General features: G+C 41.2%; 1 protein-coding gene across 4 annotated transcripts in view; it reads right to left on the bottom strand.

Moving 5' to 3' along the window:
* The window catches only part of Utrn (utrophin), a 495,948-nt gene that overhangs the window by 306,691 nt on the left and 168,476 nt on the right, over positions 1 to 20,781 (bottom strand). For all 4 annotated transcript variants that reach the window (XM_036169031.1, XM_036169034.1, XM_036169032.1 and 1 more), the window contains 6 exons: positions 13,686 to 13,799; positions 12,327 to 12,482; positions 8,169 to 8,339; positions 6,102 to 6,281; positions 2,794 to 2,928; positions 774 to 923 (listed from right to left, as the gene is read on the bottom strand). In XM_036169031.1, the coding sequence (XP_036024924.1) occupies positions 774 to 923; positions 2,794 to 2,928; positions 6,102 to 6,281; positions 8,169 to 8,339; positions 12,327 to 12,482; positions 13,686 to 13,799 (906 nt within the window). The remainder of the gene's footprint in view (positions 1 to 773; positions 924 to 2,793; positions 2,929 to 6,101; positions 6,282 to 8,168; positions 8,340 to 12,326; positions 12,483 to 13,685; positions 13,800 to 20,781) is intronic.

The following is a 20,781-nucleotide window of genomic DNA, read 5'->3' as shown; positions in this document are numbered from 1 at the left end:
AGAATATAGATATAGGAGTTACTATTCTTTTTTTAGATTTATTTATTTATTATGTATAGTGTTCTATCTGCATGTATACCAAGGGCATCAGATCTCATTATAGTTGGTTGTGAGCCACCATGTGGTTGCTGAGAATTCAACCCGGGATCTCTGGAAGAGCAGTCAATGCTCTTAACCTCTGAGCCATCTCTCCAACCCCCCATTATTTTTAAATATAACTGTAATGTGATCCTTACAGAAAATCACATAGTTCACAAATAGAAATAATAAATACAGGGGTGGGTGAGTATTGGGAATTTCCTGGGACTTGTACATGCAAATGCTTTCCCACTGGGCTACATCCACTGACAAGATTTGGTCTGCTTTGGTTTGCTTTGGTTTTGTTGAGACAATGTCTTATTATACAGCCTCAGATGGCCTAGGAGTCCCTACGCAGACCAGGTTGGCCTCAAGCTCAGAGATACGCTTGCCTCTGTCTCTTTAGTGCTAGGATTAAAGTCATGCCATACTACCATGCCAGGCCTGGCAATTTGGGTGTTTGTTAATCATCAAGTTGTGTCTGACCTACTAATATTAAGTCTATTCTTCCATCCTTACTTCAAAGCCCTCAGGCAGCCATTAATATTCGCTGCCTCCTTTAATGCCCACCACACCAAAGTCTTAACTAACGGGGACCAATTTAGACATTACCAAGGGGTAACCAGCATGGAAGCTCCGAGCGCGTCAGCTTGCGCACTAACTACCTAACCACACTGCGCATGTCTGGTTCTCACCAAGCGACTCAGCTCTTCATAGCGGCTGTTAAAAGCCTCCAGCTTCTCACTGATTATATCATCCAGGATCCCACCATCAATCAGAGTCTGCCCAAGTTCCCGAATCTGGGTGCGATTATCTGCTGGGTGGCGCAAAACAGATTCCAGAGACTGCAGCAGGGGCAGAAAAAAAACAAAACAAAACAAAAAAGTAATAATACAATTACTAAGTCTAAATGTACCAAGATCTGCAAAATGCCATAGTAAGACAAGTACCAATTCCACTTTCTAGAAATCTACCTAAGAAATAACAGCAAAAATTGAGGAAATAACTAATTCACAAAATTATCTACCATAGCATTAACAAAATCATAAAACTAAAAGCAAAACCTCCAGGAACATAAGAGATAATATAATCCCATAAAATAATTTCAATAATTATTAATTTTATGAGAGATTCCCAGTGTGTGATACAAAACTATACTATACAAATAAAATTATCCCAAGTGTTAACTACATTAGTGAAATTGGAGATTCATTTTCCTACCACATGATACAGAAATACACTAAGTATTTCTACGTACACAGTTTTATAGAAATAAATCCAGTTAACCTTATGGGCTAAATATTACTCCTATTCTGCAGATGGGAAAATAGAAACATAGGAAGTTTGATTTGTCTGCATACAAGTCAATTTAAAAAGAGAGAGGAGCAAACTAAGGTTCCAAACTGTTTCCAAAGCTGTTAGGCCTATGAGCCCTTTAACCCTGCAGTATACATGTATGAAAGTAATAAGGATAAAAAAGGAGAGATACACAAAATGTTGAAAAGTGTTTATCACGGAGCTTCCTTTTACTTTTCTCCATTCTCCAGATTTCTTGACTGGATATTTACTCTCCTATGCGGAAAGCTTCTTTGTGGTTTGTTTAATGGCTGTCCATTGGCTTCCACCCTCTCCATCTCTGACAATTCTCCTCCTGCAGCGCATCCATCTTCAGGAATGTAGGTCCCCTGGAATGTCTCTGCCTTCCCATTCAGTTGTTCATTGGATCTCCACATTGCCCTGCCGCTTCTGCACAAGTCTATTCATGCTCCCCCTCTTTTTCCTAAGCAAACCTCCCTGGTTACACTGTAATTCATTTCAGAAGCAGTTACCACAGTATCATGTGCATTCATGGGCTGGAAACTGCAGAATAAGGAAGCCTGTGGGACATTTCTTGGCCCCAGGGATCTGAAGCCCGGCCCTGCCATCTAGCTCCCATCTAGCCCTGCCTTCAAAAATGCACATGTCATCAGGCTGGAGAGATGGCTCAGAATTTAAGGCTGCTCTTCCAAAGATCCTGAGTTCAATTCCCAGCATCTACATGGTGGTTCAAAAAATGCATATATCAGCCTACTTTCACCTTTAATATCTGAAGATAGTGAACTAGAAGCCACCTTAACCATGGTTCGTGCCTTATTCATAACTGCAAAGAAACAAAACAGAATGAACCCCTTCCTTACAAAGCTGATTATAAAAAGAGTCCCCAGGGATAAAGGAGATGGCTCAGTGTGTTTAAAAAAAAAAAAAAGATTGTCACCAAGCCTAACAGCCTGAGTTTGAGTTAAATCCCTGGGATCTATGTAGTGGATGGAAAAAACAACTTTTGAAAGTTGTTCTCTGACCTCCACACACATCCTATGGTATGCACACATACATACATACATACATACACACACACATACACACGTACATAGAATGGATATAGATAGACAGACAGACAGGATGTAGATAGATACATAGATAGGTAGGTAGGTAGGTAGGTAGGTAGGTAGGTAGACAGACAGGATGGAGAGAGAGAGAGAGAGAGAGAGAGAGAGAGAGAGAGAGAGAAAGAGAGAGAGAGAGAGATGGATGGAGACAGACAGATACATAGACAGATAGATGTAGGTAGGCAGACAGGCAGGCAGGCAGACAGACAGACAGACAGACAGATAGAGAGACAGCACATCTGTCCTCATCACACTGATAATAACTGCAGCTCAGACATCAGGAGCCAACCTCCAGAGCTTCATGAACGGCATCCATCCTCTCGGGAAGGGCCTCTGTGCTCCTCACGTGCTCCTCCAAAGTGTTCAGCCAAGTGGTTTCCAGATCCAAATAGTGAAGCAGTTCAACCCAACAAGACCAGACCTCCTAAAGAATGAGAAGGGGAAATGAACACTGAACGAGAAGCCATAGCACATGTCATCCCTTCAATCAATAAGAACTCCATGTCAGTGTGAGGAACACGCAGGAGCTCAGAAACCGATGATGCTGGAACATCAAATAAATGGAACAAAACTGAATTTGTCAATAAACTAGAGCAATTGAGATGGAGGGAAGAGGGGAAACATTAAAATAAATTCCAAGGACCTAGTTAAAGGTCAAAAACAAACCTGTATAATTAACAAGAGGAGAAAAACTGAAGAAAAATGCTTTATTTTAAAGAGAAGGCAAGAGCTAGAGACTAGTTCAGTGGTTACAGTGTTTGCCTGACAGCCAAAGACCTAGTATCTAGTAGTACCACCCAATAAATAAATAGATGATAGATAGATAGATAGATAGATAGATAGATAGATGAATACTAAAAAAACAAAAGGTTAAAAATCACTCATGGTATTTTTTTATAAAAACTTAAGTCTCCTGGGATATACTCAATTCCAAGACAAATGATGGCAGCAGATATCTCTGTAGCCTTCTGGACTTCTTTCCAAGTTAATAAGGATACACCAGAGAAATAAGGTGACCCCATGTTGCCAAAACAGGAGGAGGCAGGTGGTTCTGTGCCCTCACTACTCAGAGACCTGAGATAGGAGGGGAGGCTGGGAGAGCAGGCATTTAGAACCTCCTATCCCCTGGCTCCACATGAGAGGGACTTACCTGACTTTAGATGAGAACTTGGCACAGCATTCTTTAACTTTCTTTATATTTATTCTTTATGTCGTTCACATCATGCCTCCAGATCCCATCCATCACCCCCCCAAAAAAAAATAAAAAATAAAAAATAAAATTTAAGAGAAAAAAAAGGAAGAAAGGGAAAATCTCATCATGGAAACTGCAGTGTGACACAGTGAGTCACACAGTAAACCCCTTTATCCATACGTTTTTACATGCAGGTGTTCATCGCAAAGAATCATTGGTCTGGTTTGAGGCCCCTGGTCTCTATCAATCCATTGACTCTGGGCCCTCACTGGGACTCTTCATGGACACCCCACTACTGCCCTGCTTTGTGGAGATCCTGCAGCCCTGAGTCTACAGGACCAACCCCTCATCCTCATCCCCACCCCCATGCTTCAGCAGATCACAGATGTTGGGGTGGGCCAACACATAACCCTGGTTCTGGGCCTGGGTAGTTGCAAGGTTGGTCAGCCTGCCAGCTCTCCCTTGTCTTCACAACCAGGGTGAGCTCTCCAGCAGTACCCTGGCTACTTGACCCCCCATTCAGCACAGAATTCTAATCTGTCCTCTTTAGATTTATGGACACAGTCCCACCCATACCCCATATCAGCTCTGCTTCCCAGAATGGGGGTCAGCAGATATATCTACAGAGGCAGAGAGAAGGGATTTTGGACATTAGGGGCTGACATCTAGGGTCTATCACAGATTCATCTTTGGGGTGTATTTATGTCTTTTCACCCTTTAAAAATACCACTCTTGTCCTGAGTTCAATTCCCAGCAACCACATGGTGTCTAATAACCATCTGTAATGAGATCTGATGCCCTCTTCTGGCCTGCAGGCACACATACATATATACTGTGTATATAATAAATAAATAAATCTTTAAAAGAAAGAAAGAAAGAAAGGAAGGAAGGAAGGAAGGAAGGAAGGAAGGAAGGAAGGAAGAAAGAAAGAAAGAAAGAAAGAAAGAAAGAAAGAAAGAAAGAAAGAAAGACCACTCTTGCCAGTTGTGGTGGTGCACGCTGATAGGATTTGCTGAAGGAGGTGGAGGCAGGAGGATCACGAGTTCGAGGCCAGCCTGGGCTACACATTATAAAAGAAAAAAAGGAAAGAAAGAAAGAAAGAAAGAAAGAAAGAAATACCACTCTTAACCGAACAAAAAGACTCACAACTCAGACATGAGGCCTCTTCCATCATCTGCTGACTTTGGGCTCAGAGCACAGGAAGGAGGTTTCTAGTCTTCCATCCCCCATTCCTCCGCAAAAAGCAGACAGAAAAATGTGCTCAGGTCTTACAGGAAGGGACAGGTGACAGAGAATCATACCCAGGATGCAGGCTCATCCCTAATCAAGTACCTTTCTTACTAATTGGTCTCAATTTGCATATGTATCTCAACACAAAATAGATTGAGAGCTGGGTAGGGGACCGCATAGCTATAATCCCAGCCCTGGGGTGGCAGAAGTTGGATGATCACCACCAGTATAAGGTCGGCCTGATCAACACAGTGAATCCCAGGCCTGCCAGGGCTACCTGGGAAGACCCTGCCTCAAAAACAATCAGTCAATAAGCCAGGTGACAGGTAAGGACCAAGCAATGAGTAAACTTAGTTTAAATTCTCCCACTGCCATTATCACGCCTGCAGAATTCACCACAATATAATCACTAGTTTCAGGGTGTGTTTCATTTAAATTGTAGTAACTTAAAATGTTTCTTAAATCTTTCAACCAGATATCTTTTTAAAAGCTCTCATGAACATGAGAGACCACGTCATTAAAATCACCCTATAGAACAATCCATATCTTCCATCTAATGGGGGAGATATTTACCTAAAATGCAATGAAAAACCAACATATTTAAGTTCTTTTTCCCACCAGTAAACTTTAGACACTACTCAAAATAAAAATTACAATTCCTATCTGTGTAGTTAACCAGGTAAAGGAAACCAGGCTAGATTCTTATAAAATGGTCGGGAATTTGAGGATTAAAACAGACTCTGTGGCCCTTTCATAACCTGTGAACACTGGTGAACACATAAAAATAACAAAGCCTGAAGAAGGGAATAAATTACTGCAAACAAACTTTCCAAGAAAGAAATGGAAACAGATCTTGATCTCCTTTAAAGAAGGAGGAGGAGGAGGAGGAGGAGGAGGAGAAGGAAGGGGAAGGAGAAGGGGAAGGGGAAGGGGAAGGAGAAGAAGAAGAAGAAGAAGAAGAAGAAGGAGAAAATCTTGTTTTTATATACCTAGTCCATAGTCCATAAAAATTACTTTGATAACCAATTTTTGACAAAATAATGGAAATGCTCATTACATGAGGAAATGCTCATTACATGACAGAGCCTGGATCTCAGGACTATATCCCCGGGGGGAGGGAGGCAGGAGGGGCGGGGGGGGGGGGGCAGGGGGGGGGGGCACGGAATTTCTCATACCTCTAATGTGTGGCACTTCCCTCGAATTCTATTACAGAGAAGTTGGTAGCTCTCCAGCACCATATTGAACTCCGATGTCAACTCATGGCCACCAGAGGGCACCTTGGTGGCCAGCAGCTTGATGCTGTCCTTCAGAATCTTCACCCTCACCTCCTTCTGCAACACCTCCTCTTTCGCCCTCTGTCCCAAGAAAGCGGCAACTTAAAATATTGTTCTCTCTCAAAATAACTAATGCAAAATTAAAACAACCAAATTATTCTATCTGCCTGAGTAGAACATTATTTAGAGAACAATAGAGCCTGAGTTTTTCTGTAAGAAAAATGCTAAAAATAAAAATCTCACTTTTCTAGTTTCCTGTGTGCATGCCCAGGGCCCAAAACATTTTCATTTGGTAATACCAGCATTCACAGCCAAGTTATCTTAAACAGTGTTTACTGACAAGAAATATTTTCCAATTTTGGGTGCAGGGTAAGGATCTAAATGAACCCATTTTAACTGACTACTAGAGGTCTGAACCTAGTAAACTGAAGTAAATAAACACCCTCAAAAATGGCAGGATACTGTGGCAGAGGCATCCATTAAAATGTCCCACAAATCCTTGTAAAAACCATTTTATCCTCCTAGAACATAGGTACATCCATCCTTCCCATAACGAACAGCACAGCAAAGATGATAAAGTTCCACTGGACAAGCTGGTCTAGAAATAGCTGCCTCCTGGCTTCCTCTCTGCATTCAAGGTGCTTAATCTCATATGCAAGAAAATCCACCTGCAACAGCCTCCCACTTTCCCTAGTAGCTTTCTTTACTGCTTAATGGATTTCAGCTCCCCCGGGGTGAGGGGAAAGTAATTAAGTGTAGTCGCTTTTAAATTCCTAATGGCTGTTTTGAAGAATAAAAATAAATAGAGTGCTGCCCAATCCAAGATTTTAATCTCATCTTTCTCAGCTCTCAACTGTAATGACTTAAAAAAAAAAAATTCAAAAAGAGCTACAAACAAAAAAATATTTCAGTGCTTTCCACAGCTTAAGTAAGCCTCTTTTCATGTGTGCTGACTTATAGATTATGTGCATGAACATCACATAAAATCTCTATTTAAAAATTATCTGCACAGAAAATTTTGCCTTAGATATACTATTGGGCAAGTTAAGCAAGTTAACAGTGCAGGAGCCATATACCATGTCACTTGGTATTTTAGAAAAAGAGAGACTCATGTCCTCATGTGTGAAGAATAGTGGAGGCAATGTGGGACTGAGGCCCAGTTATTTCATTATATAAGAGCAGCTACCAACACAGGAATAGAAGTTTCTAGAACCCTAGCCTGCGACTCCAACTTATCTTCACCTTATCTTCTTTGTATATCCCTGCCTCCTACTCTAAAGATGTTTTGGGGTTCCTGTGTACCCCCAACACTTACTCTATAACACCTGCTTCCTGCTCTAAAGATATTCTGGGGTTCTCGTGTGCCCCCAATGCTGACAGCAGCCCTGCTACCTGCTTCTAGGACATTCTGGGGTGCCTGTGTGCCCCCAATACTGACTGGAACTAAACGCAGTCAAAACAGGATGACCTCCAACTAACGTGAAGTCTCCTTTGCTCCTTACCAAAAATTACTCTTCCGGGGAACAGCCACTGTGACTATAATTAACACCACAAAATACACATTGAGAAAATGCTAAAATGGTTAATTTATATTATACGTGCTTACTATGACAAAAAAGAAAAAGCACCGTTTCTCTGCACAGTCTTTCTGGGAGACTCTGCAATCCTCTGTAGCTCCCCAAGGCTATATATAACCTACATGACTGTCAGCAAGGACCTCAGGGCATCAACTCTGAGGTAGACTCGAACCAGCGGACTGGTGTTAGCCTCTTTTCTCAACTAAAATCACCAAAGCTGCTCTTCCACTCATCTTTCTTTCAAAATTCAAGTCCTACTGTAAGAGCAGACTAGTCTATGTGGCTCTGTGCAGTGCCATAGGTGATGGACTGACAGACTGATTAGCATAAAGAGGAGGGACTGACAGACTGATTAGCATAAACAGGCCCTGGGCACTGTGGAGGGTCTCACCTTCATTTCCTCTAAGGCACTCTCCAGTTCTTCAGGAGATTTGTACTGGAAGTCCCTCTCCAGGTACTCCTCTTCAGCCTGAGCCATCCACTCCTGCATCTCGGCCAAGTCCTTTTTCAAGTTCATGGCTTTTTCCTGACTATCGGACAACTTACTTTTTTGAATAGCAACCTATAAAGGAAAAGCCAGTAAATAAATTTTAATACACAAGATGCCAAGTTCTACCCTTTAATATTTAAAGACACTGCGATAAATTTCCAGTCTGATGTTTGAGTATTCAAGTAAAACCTTTTCTACACCCTGTGCTGATGCTATGTAATGTAAGAAATAATAAAAATATAATAATGAATTCTATACAACATTTTAGACATGAACTGAGCCTGGAAATACCTACTGTAACTCTCAAACTAGGGTTCACAGCTGGTGTTTTGTTTTGGTTTGGTTTTTTCTCTCCCTGATACCCTGCACAGTACCTTCCAGCACTGTGAAAGCCAGGCATGGTTGCACATTCCTTTAATACCAGCACTTGGGAGGCAGAAGCAGGTGGGTCTGGGGCCAGCCTGGTCTACACAGTGAGACCTGCTCTCAAAAACAGGGAGAAAAGTGGGAGTGAGAGGAACTATCATCAAAGAGTCCATAAGATATTATCCTACAAAATGCAGGTTAGAAAGAAGACAGGCTGGAGAGATGGCTCAGCAGTTAAGAGCACTGGCTGCTCTTCCAGAGGACTCCGTTCAATTTCCAGCAGCCACATGGCAGCTCACAATTGTCTGTAACTTTAACTCCAGTTCCAGGAGATCCAACACTCTACACACACATACACACAGCCAAAACAGCAAGGCACATAAAATAAAAATAATAAAATTAAAGAAAGTAGAAGATATGTTTGAAAATAGCTATTTATCTGAATCTGGTTCAGTAACTTGGCGAAGTTCTTCAGAGAAGTCTGGAAATATTTCCAGAGTGCCTTCCCCTAACCACAAAGTGACTGGCTGGAGGAACCGACCCTGTTGTACAGGAATAGCACAACCTGCTCAAATTACATGTCAGTGTGGAGCCGCCTGACAGTCACCACAGGCCAGGACAGGAGTAAAAAGGGTGGGTTAAGGGACAGTTAGTGGCTTTCCTGTTCCCTCCCTCCAAACAGGAGCACAGGCTTAAAAATAGACAGGGAACTTTTTCCAGTGCCCACCCCCCAGCTGGGCTGTTACTCTGTGGAGAAGCCAAGCAGCAGAGTGTTGCTCCCACACTGGATGGTCAGCACTTCCAGTTAGGGAGCTCTTACTAAAACTATGTATGTGTATATACATATACATATATATATATATATATATGTATGTATGTATGTATGTATGTATGTATGTATATACACACATGTATGTGTGTATACATACATATATGTATGTATGTATATGTATATATATACACATGTATGTGTGTATACATATATATAGTATGTGTGTGTGTTTGTGTGTGTAATGTAATATAATCACATAAATGTAGACACTTGGACTCACTTCCAGAAGGTTTTCATTGTTTGTATTTTTTGAACAGCAGTCAGTTCTAACATTTTAATAGATCCATAGAAAAGCTAAAAATAAAACCCGCAAAATCATAACTATATATTTTGTATTTTAGAACAGTGATAATTCCTTTTGAGAGAACATAGATGAGACACATTTTCTGTGTGTTGTTTTTTGTTGTTTTTTACTTATTTCTTTTTATTTTTTCTGAAGGCGTGTTTTGCCTGTATGTACGCTTGGAAGCCAGAAGAGGGCATCAGGAACTGGAGTTACAGGCTCTTGCTAGCTGCCATGTGGGTGCTGCGAATGGAACCTGGGTCCTCTCTGCAAGAGTTGCAAGTGCTTTTAACTGCTGAACCATTTCTCCAGTCCCAGACATACCTATTTTTGCTAACTACAATAAAAAACATTCTCCAAAACTTTTTAAAATTTTTAACTAATGACTAATATAAATTGTCTAGAACTGATCTAATTAACAAATTACTCATACAACATGTAGCTACTTCTTGCTGAAGACTCTGAAATTTTCTTCCCATATTTCAAATCAAATAGAATTCACAGCAGATTTTATATTGTTATGAGTGAATGAGGGAGCAAGGAAGTGAGTGAGAAGATGAATGGGGAAGGATGATGGATGGATGGATATATATGACACACAATAGATGGTGATGACAGATGATGGATGGAGATGATGAAGGATAGATGAATGAATGGATGGATACAGGGAGACAGCGGATAAATGGATGGATAGATGAAGATGGAAGATGAAGGATAGATGAAGGAATGGATGGATACAGGGAGATAGTGGATAAATGGATGGATAGATGAAGATGATGGAAGATGAAGGATAGATGAAGGAATGGATGGATACAGGGAGATAGCAGATAAATGGATGGATGCCACATAGCTGCTTGTTTCTCAATATCACTTAGAAACCATGCTGTCTATTTACGTAGACAAAACCCCAGCCACTTATACATTATGAAGCAGATACAGAAATACAAATTTGGCTAGTGTATTCAATGACATTACAAAAAGATTATTTTCTTAGGTTTGGTAATGGCATTTGGACTTTGTGATAGTCTTTAATATTTGATTTCAACTTCCTATCTAAAGTAGATTTTCAGATAAACAAAATGTGTAACACAAGACTAGCTATTGACCAATCTGGAAACCAGTCCATAGGTATTTCCCTATACCATTATTTGAATTTTTCTCCACATTTAAACATGTTCAGAATGAAGGAATTGGGCTAAAACAAGAACAAAACATTCAATGATGCCACCATAAGATTTACCAATAGAAACATTAGTCAAAAAGCATTATATCAAGAATATAGTAGTCCCAGCATGGTCTGTGAAATATGGTGGAATTTTCCATTTTCTCCTTTTTTTCACCACTGGTATTCACTCAGGTACATCTAAGCCACCATTATTTTTCCAGGGTAACTGAGCAGACAGAGACAACCTACTGTGTGGGTCTTCACAACCCTGACATACTCTCCTTTGCATGGCAGTAAGCAGACATCCCTTGGAAGTGGTCCTCAGTCCCTGTTCCCCTAACCAGGCTTCACTTCCCAACTTACTCAATTGTTTTTTTGTGTAACATATTCTAAGGGAAGTTGTTCCCTGTACTATTTCTCATTACCAAGTGACAAAATGTTCGCTCCTTTCCCAACTCCAGGTCACACCCAACTTTTTTGGCTCTCCCCTAGAGAGTGATTGCTCACAGTTGGTTATACTCAACTCCCTCCTTCCTTCCCATTCCTTCTCCACTGTCCAGGATCACTTCTATCCCCACCACTCCAGGGAATGCATTTTTCTCAGGGTCATCAAAAGCCTCTACCTCGTCAAGGTTAAAGCTTGATTTTCAACTGAGCTAACCCAGTGTCAAGGACTCACATAACCCTGGCTTTATTCACTTCTCTTACTCACTTTCTTCTGGTAATTCTGTACATTCTCACCCAAATCTGGCATGGCCTACCTCTTCCTTTACTCAATACTCTACTGCAATGCCCCAGTGTGAACAAGTCCCTGGCTAACCTATCCGAAGCAATATCCACCTTCTCTTAGCTCTTGGCCATTCTCCCTGATAGTTCACCTGCCTCACAGGAATGCAGACTTCTCAAGAGAAAAGTTTTCCCTGGTCATGGCTGTGTCCCAGAGCACAGAGAGAGGCTGCGCAGCAGACACTAATTAACAAAATTCTAAACTGCAGCTGATTAATGAATATCTGCTGCCTCAAAGATTAATAGCTATAATTAGTGGATACCACACTCAAATGTCCTTAAGGCAAGACAAGTATCATAAATGAATGTGTGGAGCTGGATTTAAATAAGAAAGGAAAGTCAAGTCCTGAGCCCGACTGAATAAGCAAATTCTTAATTTTAACACACACACACACACACACACACACACACACACACACACATCCGTGTGTGTGTGTGTGTGTGTGTGTGTGTGTGTGTATATATGATGCATGTATGTGTATGTATACGTATATATTTGTGTGTGTATGTGTGTGTTTTATGTTTTCCTGTAAAAGTTCTGGACTATTATCTTTAATTTTAGTTTTTTCTGGTCAAGAGAAGCCAGGGACAGTGCGTCCCTCTTCCTAGGGAAGGTGAACCACTCACCTCTTTGCTGAATTTCTCCAGTTGAGCTTGGTAATCCACCAGTCTGGTCTGGACCCACATCTTGACTCCAGTGACAGGACAGCTTTGAAGGTTAGTCTCTATTTCTCTCATGTTTTTCAAAGATGATTCAACTGTTTCGATCTCATTAGCAAATGTCTGAATATAAGAAAGAAGTCCATGTTGAGTCTACTCCCATGTAAGTGGATATCGGTATCATATCTGTCTGTCCAATCCTGAAGATACTTCAAGGACATACTGCCTGGGAGTCTGTGAGGCGTATACCCACCAACCCCACAGCTCCCCAGAGTTTTCTTGTGTGTGAGCAGCAGGAAATATTAGATAGAAGGATTTATAGTGTGGAGATAAACAGATAGAAACTAAAGGACAACCTCAAGAGGGCCTGGAACCTATTCTAACGGGCCCTGACTGTCTCTGCCCCAGGGTATTTATAGAGATGCCAAGGGGGTGGAGCAAAAGACCTCCTCCCCCAGCACAGCCAAGTGCAGACCATTTCAGACACCTGAACTCAGGCCCTTGGCCCTAATCATCCTCTATGCAGACCTGCTGGGTAAAGCCACAAGGAACCCAAAAACGGCTCCCACAGGAGTCAAGGTACTCAACTACTTAAGAGATACCTCACTTCAAGAAATACATTTTGCTTGGCATTTAAGACAGTCACTTGCTAAAAAATAGATTAAAAATAGTTGAATTTCAGTGGGAAACACAACTTTTAATTAATTTAGAGCAGTGCTTAACTTGTAGGTTGCAATCCCTTTGGGGGTCGTATATCGGATATCCTAAATATCAGATATTTACATGATGATTCATAACAGTAGCAAAATTATTACAGTTATGAAGTAGCAACAAAATAATTTTATGGTTGGGGGTCACCACAACATGAAGAAGTGAATTAAAGGGTCACAAAACTGGGAAGGTTGAGAACCACCAATTTAGAGACACCTGATGACTTCATCGAGCCTACATTGCATGTAGGATTACCATCACATTTCATTTGTTAGATATGCTTCTCATAAAGGCTCATCAGGTGATACAATAACAGCAACACCCTCGTGGTAATCTTTGCATTAAGATCATCACTGTAACAGAAGAGAGCGGCTTCTGAGGAAATAAATTTGCTCTTGTTCTCGTCACAAATTCTATAACCATGCCCGGCAATAAAATGTGAGCAATCTGTCTGTCTTTTATTAGCTATAAAGCCAAAATAAAAGCTTTAGAATAAAAGACACTTTATCTAGACTTCATATGTCCCATTCTTACAATTTTAATAACATCAAATGACAAAGAACGGGACGAGGATGTTACTTATTTGAATAGGAGCGCCAGCCCAGCAGAACTCACAGCACACTGGTCAAGCTGCCTCTGTAGACCAGCAGTGTCTCCTTGGACAGCCTGCTCTTTCATTAGGAACTCTTTCATATCACCCATCCACTTCTCCATGACTTCTGCGTCAGCCTGAACCGAACACAACAACAGAGGGGGATATTATCAGTGACATTCAACCCACCACATCTCAAACTCGACAGCAACTAGAAAAAAAAAGAGAACTTCTCAAAACTTCAATAACATCATTCTCATTTACTTCATTTCCTTTTTAAGCTCCCCAACTTGGAAAATAATTCTTAAAAAATGACAGCTTAGCAATAGTCCACAAGCCTCAAAACACTCTAGAATGAACTACTTTTGTTTAAATGCAAGCGATATTTAGGACTGATATTCAAATTACAGGGGAAAATGCTATTCTAGATACAATCCACTGGGGGAAAAAATCTTTTGTTTTTAACTAACCTAGAGCAATTTTTCTCTAAACTAGATACTGGAAGCATCATGAAGGAAATACAATCTACAATTCTTCATTCCTCTGTGGTAGGCCTCCTTCCTTGAAAACAGAACTAGTCACTGTCTACGTCAGATCTTTCAACTGTTGTTACTAAGAACGAAGAGAAGGCAAACATTTCTTAGAAAAAGAAGACTTTGGAGAGGAGATCACATCGGTGTGGCTGGATAGAAGATAACGTTAGCCCCACTTAAACTTCAATACTGAAGAGGTGGCCATTTTTCCCAAGGCCTCCCATTCCATCAGTGGTTAGTCTGCCATGTAAATTTCTCTAATATGTTTCCTTGAAGTCTCTTCAGTTCTTTCTCGTTTAATTCAAGATATAAAATCAACTTGAATGATCAAATTCAAAAGTGGTTATCACGTGTCTCCCTAGTCCTGTGATGATTAAGTATTTTTTTCTTTTGCGACATTTCTAGGGCAGTACAGCTAGGTAATACACAAACTATTCTGATCCACATGCTCTAGAAACGACAAAAACTATTTGATACTCCTCTAATATGCCAAACAAAACCAATTTTTATTATTCTTATGAAGTTGGAATGAATCACAAAGATGGACCTTACCATGCAGATGTTACATTTATAAAATACCACCTAAAATGATTTTGGGTTTTTCTCACTGTGCATTTGTCCCATGCTTTCTTTTGTGTTCTTAAACACATCTGTCTTAACATTGTGATTCACAAAAACCGCAGAAGTCTCAGTAATTACCTCAAAATAAGCTTCCCATCTCAAATATTGCTTAATTGACTGCTAATTTAACTATAGAATTTGGTCACTGTAAATACTGAATTTTGCTTTGTTATGTTGACAATTTAAAAATAGACCAACAGCAAGCCAACAGAATAATTAAAATTTTTAGCCTTTCCAATCTTCTACCTGCCAGTCTTCCTAAGTTTATTCTACTTGGAAGTCTGACAGAGAAATATGATTTTCTATTGGGCATGTGGTTTTGGTTTGGTCGGTTAGTTGGTTGGTTTAGATGGGGTTTCTTGTTGAGTTTTTGGATTTTTCCAACTAATGCTCATAAGCCAATGACACTGATTTCCTGCAAATGTCATAATGACACCCATTGTTTACAATTAATAGATGCTAATAAAAATGAAAGCGGTGTAGGAGATATCTCAGCAGATAAGAGCACTCACTGCCCTCCCACAGGAGTGGGTTCTGTTCTCAGCAGCCCCATGCCCCAGGGGCACTCAGCTAAGTTACAAAGAACAAGAAAGAGCTCCAAGAATAATAATACAGTTTCTCTATCCACTTAAAAATCACACAGCTAAAGCACTTACATGTTTCTAATCTACAACAATGAATAATGGTCTCTTTGCCTCTCTCCAATTTAATGAACAAATACATGAACACACACACACACACACACACACACACACACACACACACACACATAGTTCTTTAAGGAACTTCAGTTTTTTCTTTTTTCTTTTTTCTTTTTTTTATTTTTTTTATTTTATTTATTTATTATTTTTTTTTTTTTTTTTTTTTTTTTTGGATTTTTGAGACAGGGTTTCTCTGTGTAACAGCCCTGGCTGTCCTAGAACTCTCTCTCTATAGCTCAGGATGGGAAACTTTACTTCTTATAAATAAATTTGTTTTAAGTTCCTTTAGGAGCTTAGGAGCTTACTCAGTCCATAAAGTCCTTGCCTGGTAAGTTTGCAGTCCTGAGTTTCATCCAGCATAGCACGGTGAGAAAACAATGGCACAGCACTGTTCTCCAAAGGCTGGGAACAGGAAAACAGGTAGATTCCTGGGGCTTGCTGGCCGGCCAGAATAGCCTAGTCTGAGAGCCCCAGGTCTCAAGGAGAGAGAGACCTTGTTTCAAAGAATAGTCTGTAGACAATCATCTAGCCTTTGGCCTCCAAACAGTCTTATGAGCACACACATATTCTCTTTATTTCTCTGTGTGTGTGTGTGTGTGTGTGTGTGTGTGTGTCTGTCTGTCTGTCTGTCTGTCTTTCTCTGTCTAGGTTTCTGTCTGTTTCTCTCTTACACACACACACACACACACACACACACACACACACACATAAAACCAATAAATTTCTAATAAAAATATCTATAAAAAAATTAAAAAAAATTAAAAAAAAAAAAGCTGGCCAGGCAGTGGTGGCACACACCTTTAATCCCAGCATTCAGAAGGCAGAGGCAGGCAAATCTCTGTGAGTTCAAGGCCAGCCTGGTCTACAGAGTGAGTTCCAGGAAAGGCGCAAAGCTACACAGAGAAACCCTGTCTCGAAAAAAAAAAAAAAAAAAGCAACCAGTCTTAGTGTAAGACAGTAACCATTTCTCATTCCCATTTTTATTCCCAAATAGTCAGGTGAAGGTGAAATTGGAGGAGCTTAAAAAATCAAAGATTCTCCTTTGGAATAGTCAAAATTTTGAAAACAATGACCATCCCTGCAGAAACATCTGGAGCAGACAACACCCTGGCTCAGGGTCATGAGAAGGAATGCAGGGTCAAGGAAACAATCCCTTCACACCTTCCCCTGTCCCTCTCCTGAGCTGGGAAGCATTTTAAAGCTTGGAAACTCTGGGCACAAGAGCCTGAGCCTCTAAGGTACACAGCAGCCATCACACTTGATGACAGCTACATTCTTGACATTTTTCTCTCCCTGCTCCCCCATCAGCTGGAATGTCTGCAGATTTTTAAGCTGTTAATTTCTACCCCCAAGACACAGAGAAAACCAGCTGTGAAAACAGAATTAATGGGTAACTTAAAGAGCTTCCTATTTTGCTCAGTTTTGAGGCATTCCAGAGCCTGTAGCAGACACTACCTATAGTTTCAACAAATAACAAAAACCTGCTCAAAATACTGTCATGAAACAGTGTTCTGTCACCGAGATGAGGACAAAGAAAAACACCACCACCACATCAGCTTATCTAACCCCATGCCCCTAAATCCAGGATGTGGAATTGTCCCCTGGACTAAATAAAAATGATGGAGGAGGCAATGTCTTAATTATTATACCAGGTCTGTGTTCCTTAGAAAGGTTCAATTAGCTAAATACAGATTTTATTCTTTATTTTTATTCTGAAATACTTCCAAAATAATAATATAAAAACCTGTTTCCTCCATGGAAGAGTGCCAGCATGTTCTGTCTGCATTCTGGGGAGGAACATGTTGGTTGGGTGAGTGACTTGGAGCTGGAGCAAGTGCAGGAAGAAGTGTGAGCAGACAGCTGTGCGGACAGTGGGGATGAGTGGGTTTTAGACTATGTAGTCCAAGACAGGGACCACTGGGTCTGACACACCTACTGAGCACTTCTTTCAGATGGCTGCCATTCATAGCCTCCTCCACATCCTCTTGCAGAGTTCTGTCTTCAAAGAGATCATTCCCTGAGAGGAAGGAGAAACCTATAGCTCTAAGCATGGGAAAACTCCACAGGGTGTAGATGGGAGGCCACATAGTACCAAGGCAGAAGATGCAGGATGTGCAGGTGAGTTTGTTCTTAAAGACTCAGCCAAGGGGAGGTGATATGCCAGCAAGTACATGACATGCCCAGAGGAAGGCAATAGTCCAGGGTCCATGATGATCTGCCAGTCTGATGCTGCTCACCGTGGGGACACAGACAAGCTTGACAAGGAAGAAGCAAGGACTATGTGATAAGGGTGAACATTTTACTCTGGTGAGGATAACCAGGCCCCATGCGGAAGTCTTTGGCATCAGTGGGAAGATGAATTTTCAAAGTAAGAGATGAGGAGCAGGAGATGAATGAAAGGGTAATGGAATTGTTGGGAAGTAGGCTGTAGCAGGGCCTGTGCCTAGAGGGAAGGGCTGCAAGGTGCTGTCCCCAGAGCCAAGGGGCACACCAGGTTTTGTGTGCACCTGGGGATAGGCTGGTAATGTTCCAGGTATATTCTACACTGTAGGATCTGAAGTAGGGGAAAGGAAATGATACAAAATATATCACAGGCCCAGTAATATCCGAGATATTACTACTGGGAATGAGAGAGAAAAAGGAGCTGAGAAAAAAAGCAAGCATCCTTGGATTTTATTTTGTCCTCATGATTCATAAAATCCTATCAGTAAAATCAATAACAACAAAAAAAATTGCCTGTTTCTTGCTGCTGTCATTGTAAAAGTACAAATGACCATTTCTGTTGTCAAGCACAGCACAGAACAGAATTTAAGTCCACACTTGTGTCTAGCACTATGAAAGAGCATAGAGGTCTAACCTCAGCCTATACAAAAGGAATTAGCTGTCAAGACAAAGGAAATGACACCAAAGGCCAAGAAAATGAGAGACAACTACAACCATTTACACAAACACAGAGACAACCACCACCACCCCTTACAAATATCGCAGGGCTAACGAAAGAAGAAAAAAAGGCACATCACAAAAATGAATTCACCCTCTAATGGGGCTATATTCTTGAAAGACTCTTTCTGGGTACTGGGATTCATCCTCTAAGTTCTGCAGTCTACTAGCTATTGAAATGCCTGTATAAACTGACAACGTGACCTCTCCATGGTACGGGTAAGGGAAGGTTTTTATAGAGCAGAGCAAGTTTAAAGACAGGAGATTGGGGGATCATTTGTTTCATGGGAGAAGTTGTTACAATCCGTGAGCATTTGGAAAGCTAACATGTCATCTTTGGCCACTGAGCTGCACTGAGACCCTTTGCAGTGAGGCATGATGGAATGCCTGAGCCTGAGGAGAAAGAGATAGAAAAGGAGAAGAAAGGGTGGACAACAGGAACTCAGCCAGAGGGAAGAGTCCACTGAGCTCCTGGGGGGAGCTGAGGGCATGTGGCGAGGAAAGCAGGTGGAGAGAAGAAGCAGCTGAAGAGGTGGGTGGATTCCAGAATTTGGTGGGTGGCAGAAGCCAGCGGAAACAAATGGTTCATATCCTAACAGAGTCAACCCAGCAGTTTGGTTTGGTTAGGAGAGGCCTGGCCCCTTAGAAAGGGAGCCATTTGTGCTCACACACACACACACACACACACACACACACACACCCCTCGATGTCAGTACCAGATGTCTAAGGTGATGACATGACCACCCCACGATATGGTTAAGTGGAAGGTTTTTGTGAGATAAGTGAGAGAGAGCGCGCATCCAGAGGCATCGGGAAGGGTCCAGAGCAGGGAAAGAGCATAGTAGACTGAACATGGCCCACAGACTGGGCGTGGCCATAAAAGCAGGTGCAAAGCAGAGAGGGAGAATGGGAGAGTAGAGGGAAGGGAGGAAAGAGGGAGCAAGAGAAAGAGAGAGTGGACATAAGACAAAGTACAGCTGGAATAGCAGGCTTGTAAGGAGAAAGAGAAGGGGGAAGGGAAGCTCCTGAGCTAGAGGCGGTTTAGGGTGAGGAAGGTGGTGAGAAGGGCTAGGATGCTAGCGTGGACTTCAGTGTACTGCAGATGCTCCTGATGCTGAAGGAGTCTGGAGGCCAGCATGAGCTTCGGCATGATAATAGGCACCACGAGTTGACACATTGGTCCCTTCTGCCTTTTGGAATTTGGGGTAATGAAATTCCCTTTGGATCTGACGGTGTCCCTCACCAGGATCTACTATAATGTATTCTATCATATAGGGGGAAAGTACAGATTCACATTACTCGTGTAAATGGCCTGTGTGTGCATTAAAATCCTTCACGGGCTCACTGTAAATATGAGCTGTCGCCAGGACAGGAAAGAGAAATGAGACCCAGCATATAGCTGGCGGTGAGGATTTCTATATTGTCCAATATCTGCACAAGAGCAATCTTCATGTATTACATAGACGATTAAAACTGCATTTTAAAAAATCAGAGATCTCTGACTTTCACCATGCACGGTAGTGACCACACCTACATAGTGAAGCCCTTTCTCAAGAAAATAAATTAACTGATTTAATTGAATGAAACAAACAATTCCACTGCTTCGTGGCTCAGAAACTCCATGAATTGGCTATGACTCTAACACCTGCTGGGGCACACTGCTTTAAAGAAGGAAACTGAAAATACTGAAACATGCATCAGGACACAGAAAAAGGAAGAGGCTATCCTGTGAATGACTCCTGACTGTGATGATCTGGTAACTTTGCAATGGAAACTTTGAAGTTTTCCCATGTGAATTAACAAGCAATTCCTTTGAAGCCACTAAGCAAGCATGAGTGCCTTTTGCATGAAAATCAGACACGTGCTTGTGTCATGAAGTTGGACAATTAAAGAATGAATACAAATAACTATCAGCAGCCTTGTTGTGAACCTGTCAAAGAAAACCAAAAAATAACTCTGCAACTGTAACAGCAAATGCTTGAACAGAGACCGTGTATTTGATGGGGAATATCGTTAAAATTTATATTTAATATATTTAACACAGTTTCCAACTGACCACTAAAAGTACTTGTAGTAGAATATTACTTTAAGGTGTGTTACTTTTGTTTATGTTGCATTTGTTTAGCTCTGTGAAGCTGTGTTACTGTGTCTGTGTAAAACACCTGATGGTCTAATAAAGAGCTGAACGGCCAATAAATGGCCGTGACAACCAAAAATGTCTTTAGACTAACACATGTCTTAGGATGGGAGGAAAAACACCACTGGTGGTTGTGAATCCATTGGTAAGCCACTGTAGGAGCATCATCAAAAAATTTTGCAATCAC

Source organism: Onychomys torridus, chromosome 19, assembly GCF_903995425.1.
Source record: "Onychomys torridus chromosome 19, mOncTor1.1, whole genome shotgun sequence".
NCBI lineage: Eukaryota > Metazoa > Chordata > Mammalia > Rodentia > Cricetidae > Onychomys > Onychomys torridus.
This window is presented reverse-complemented; position numbering and strand designations above follow the sequence as displayed.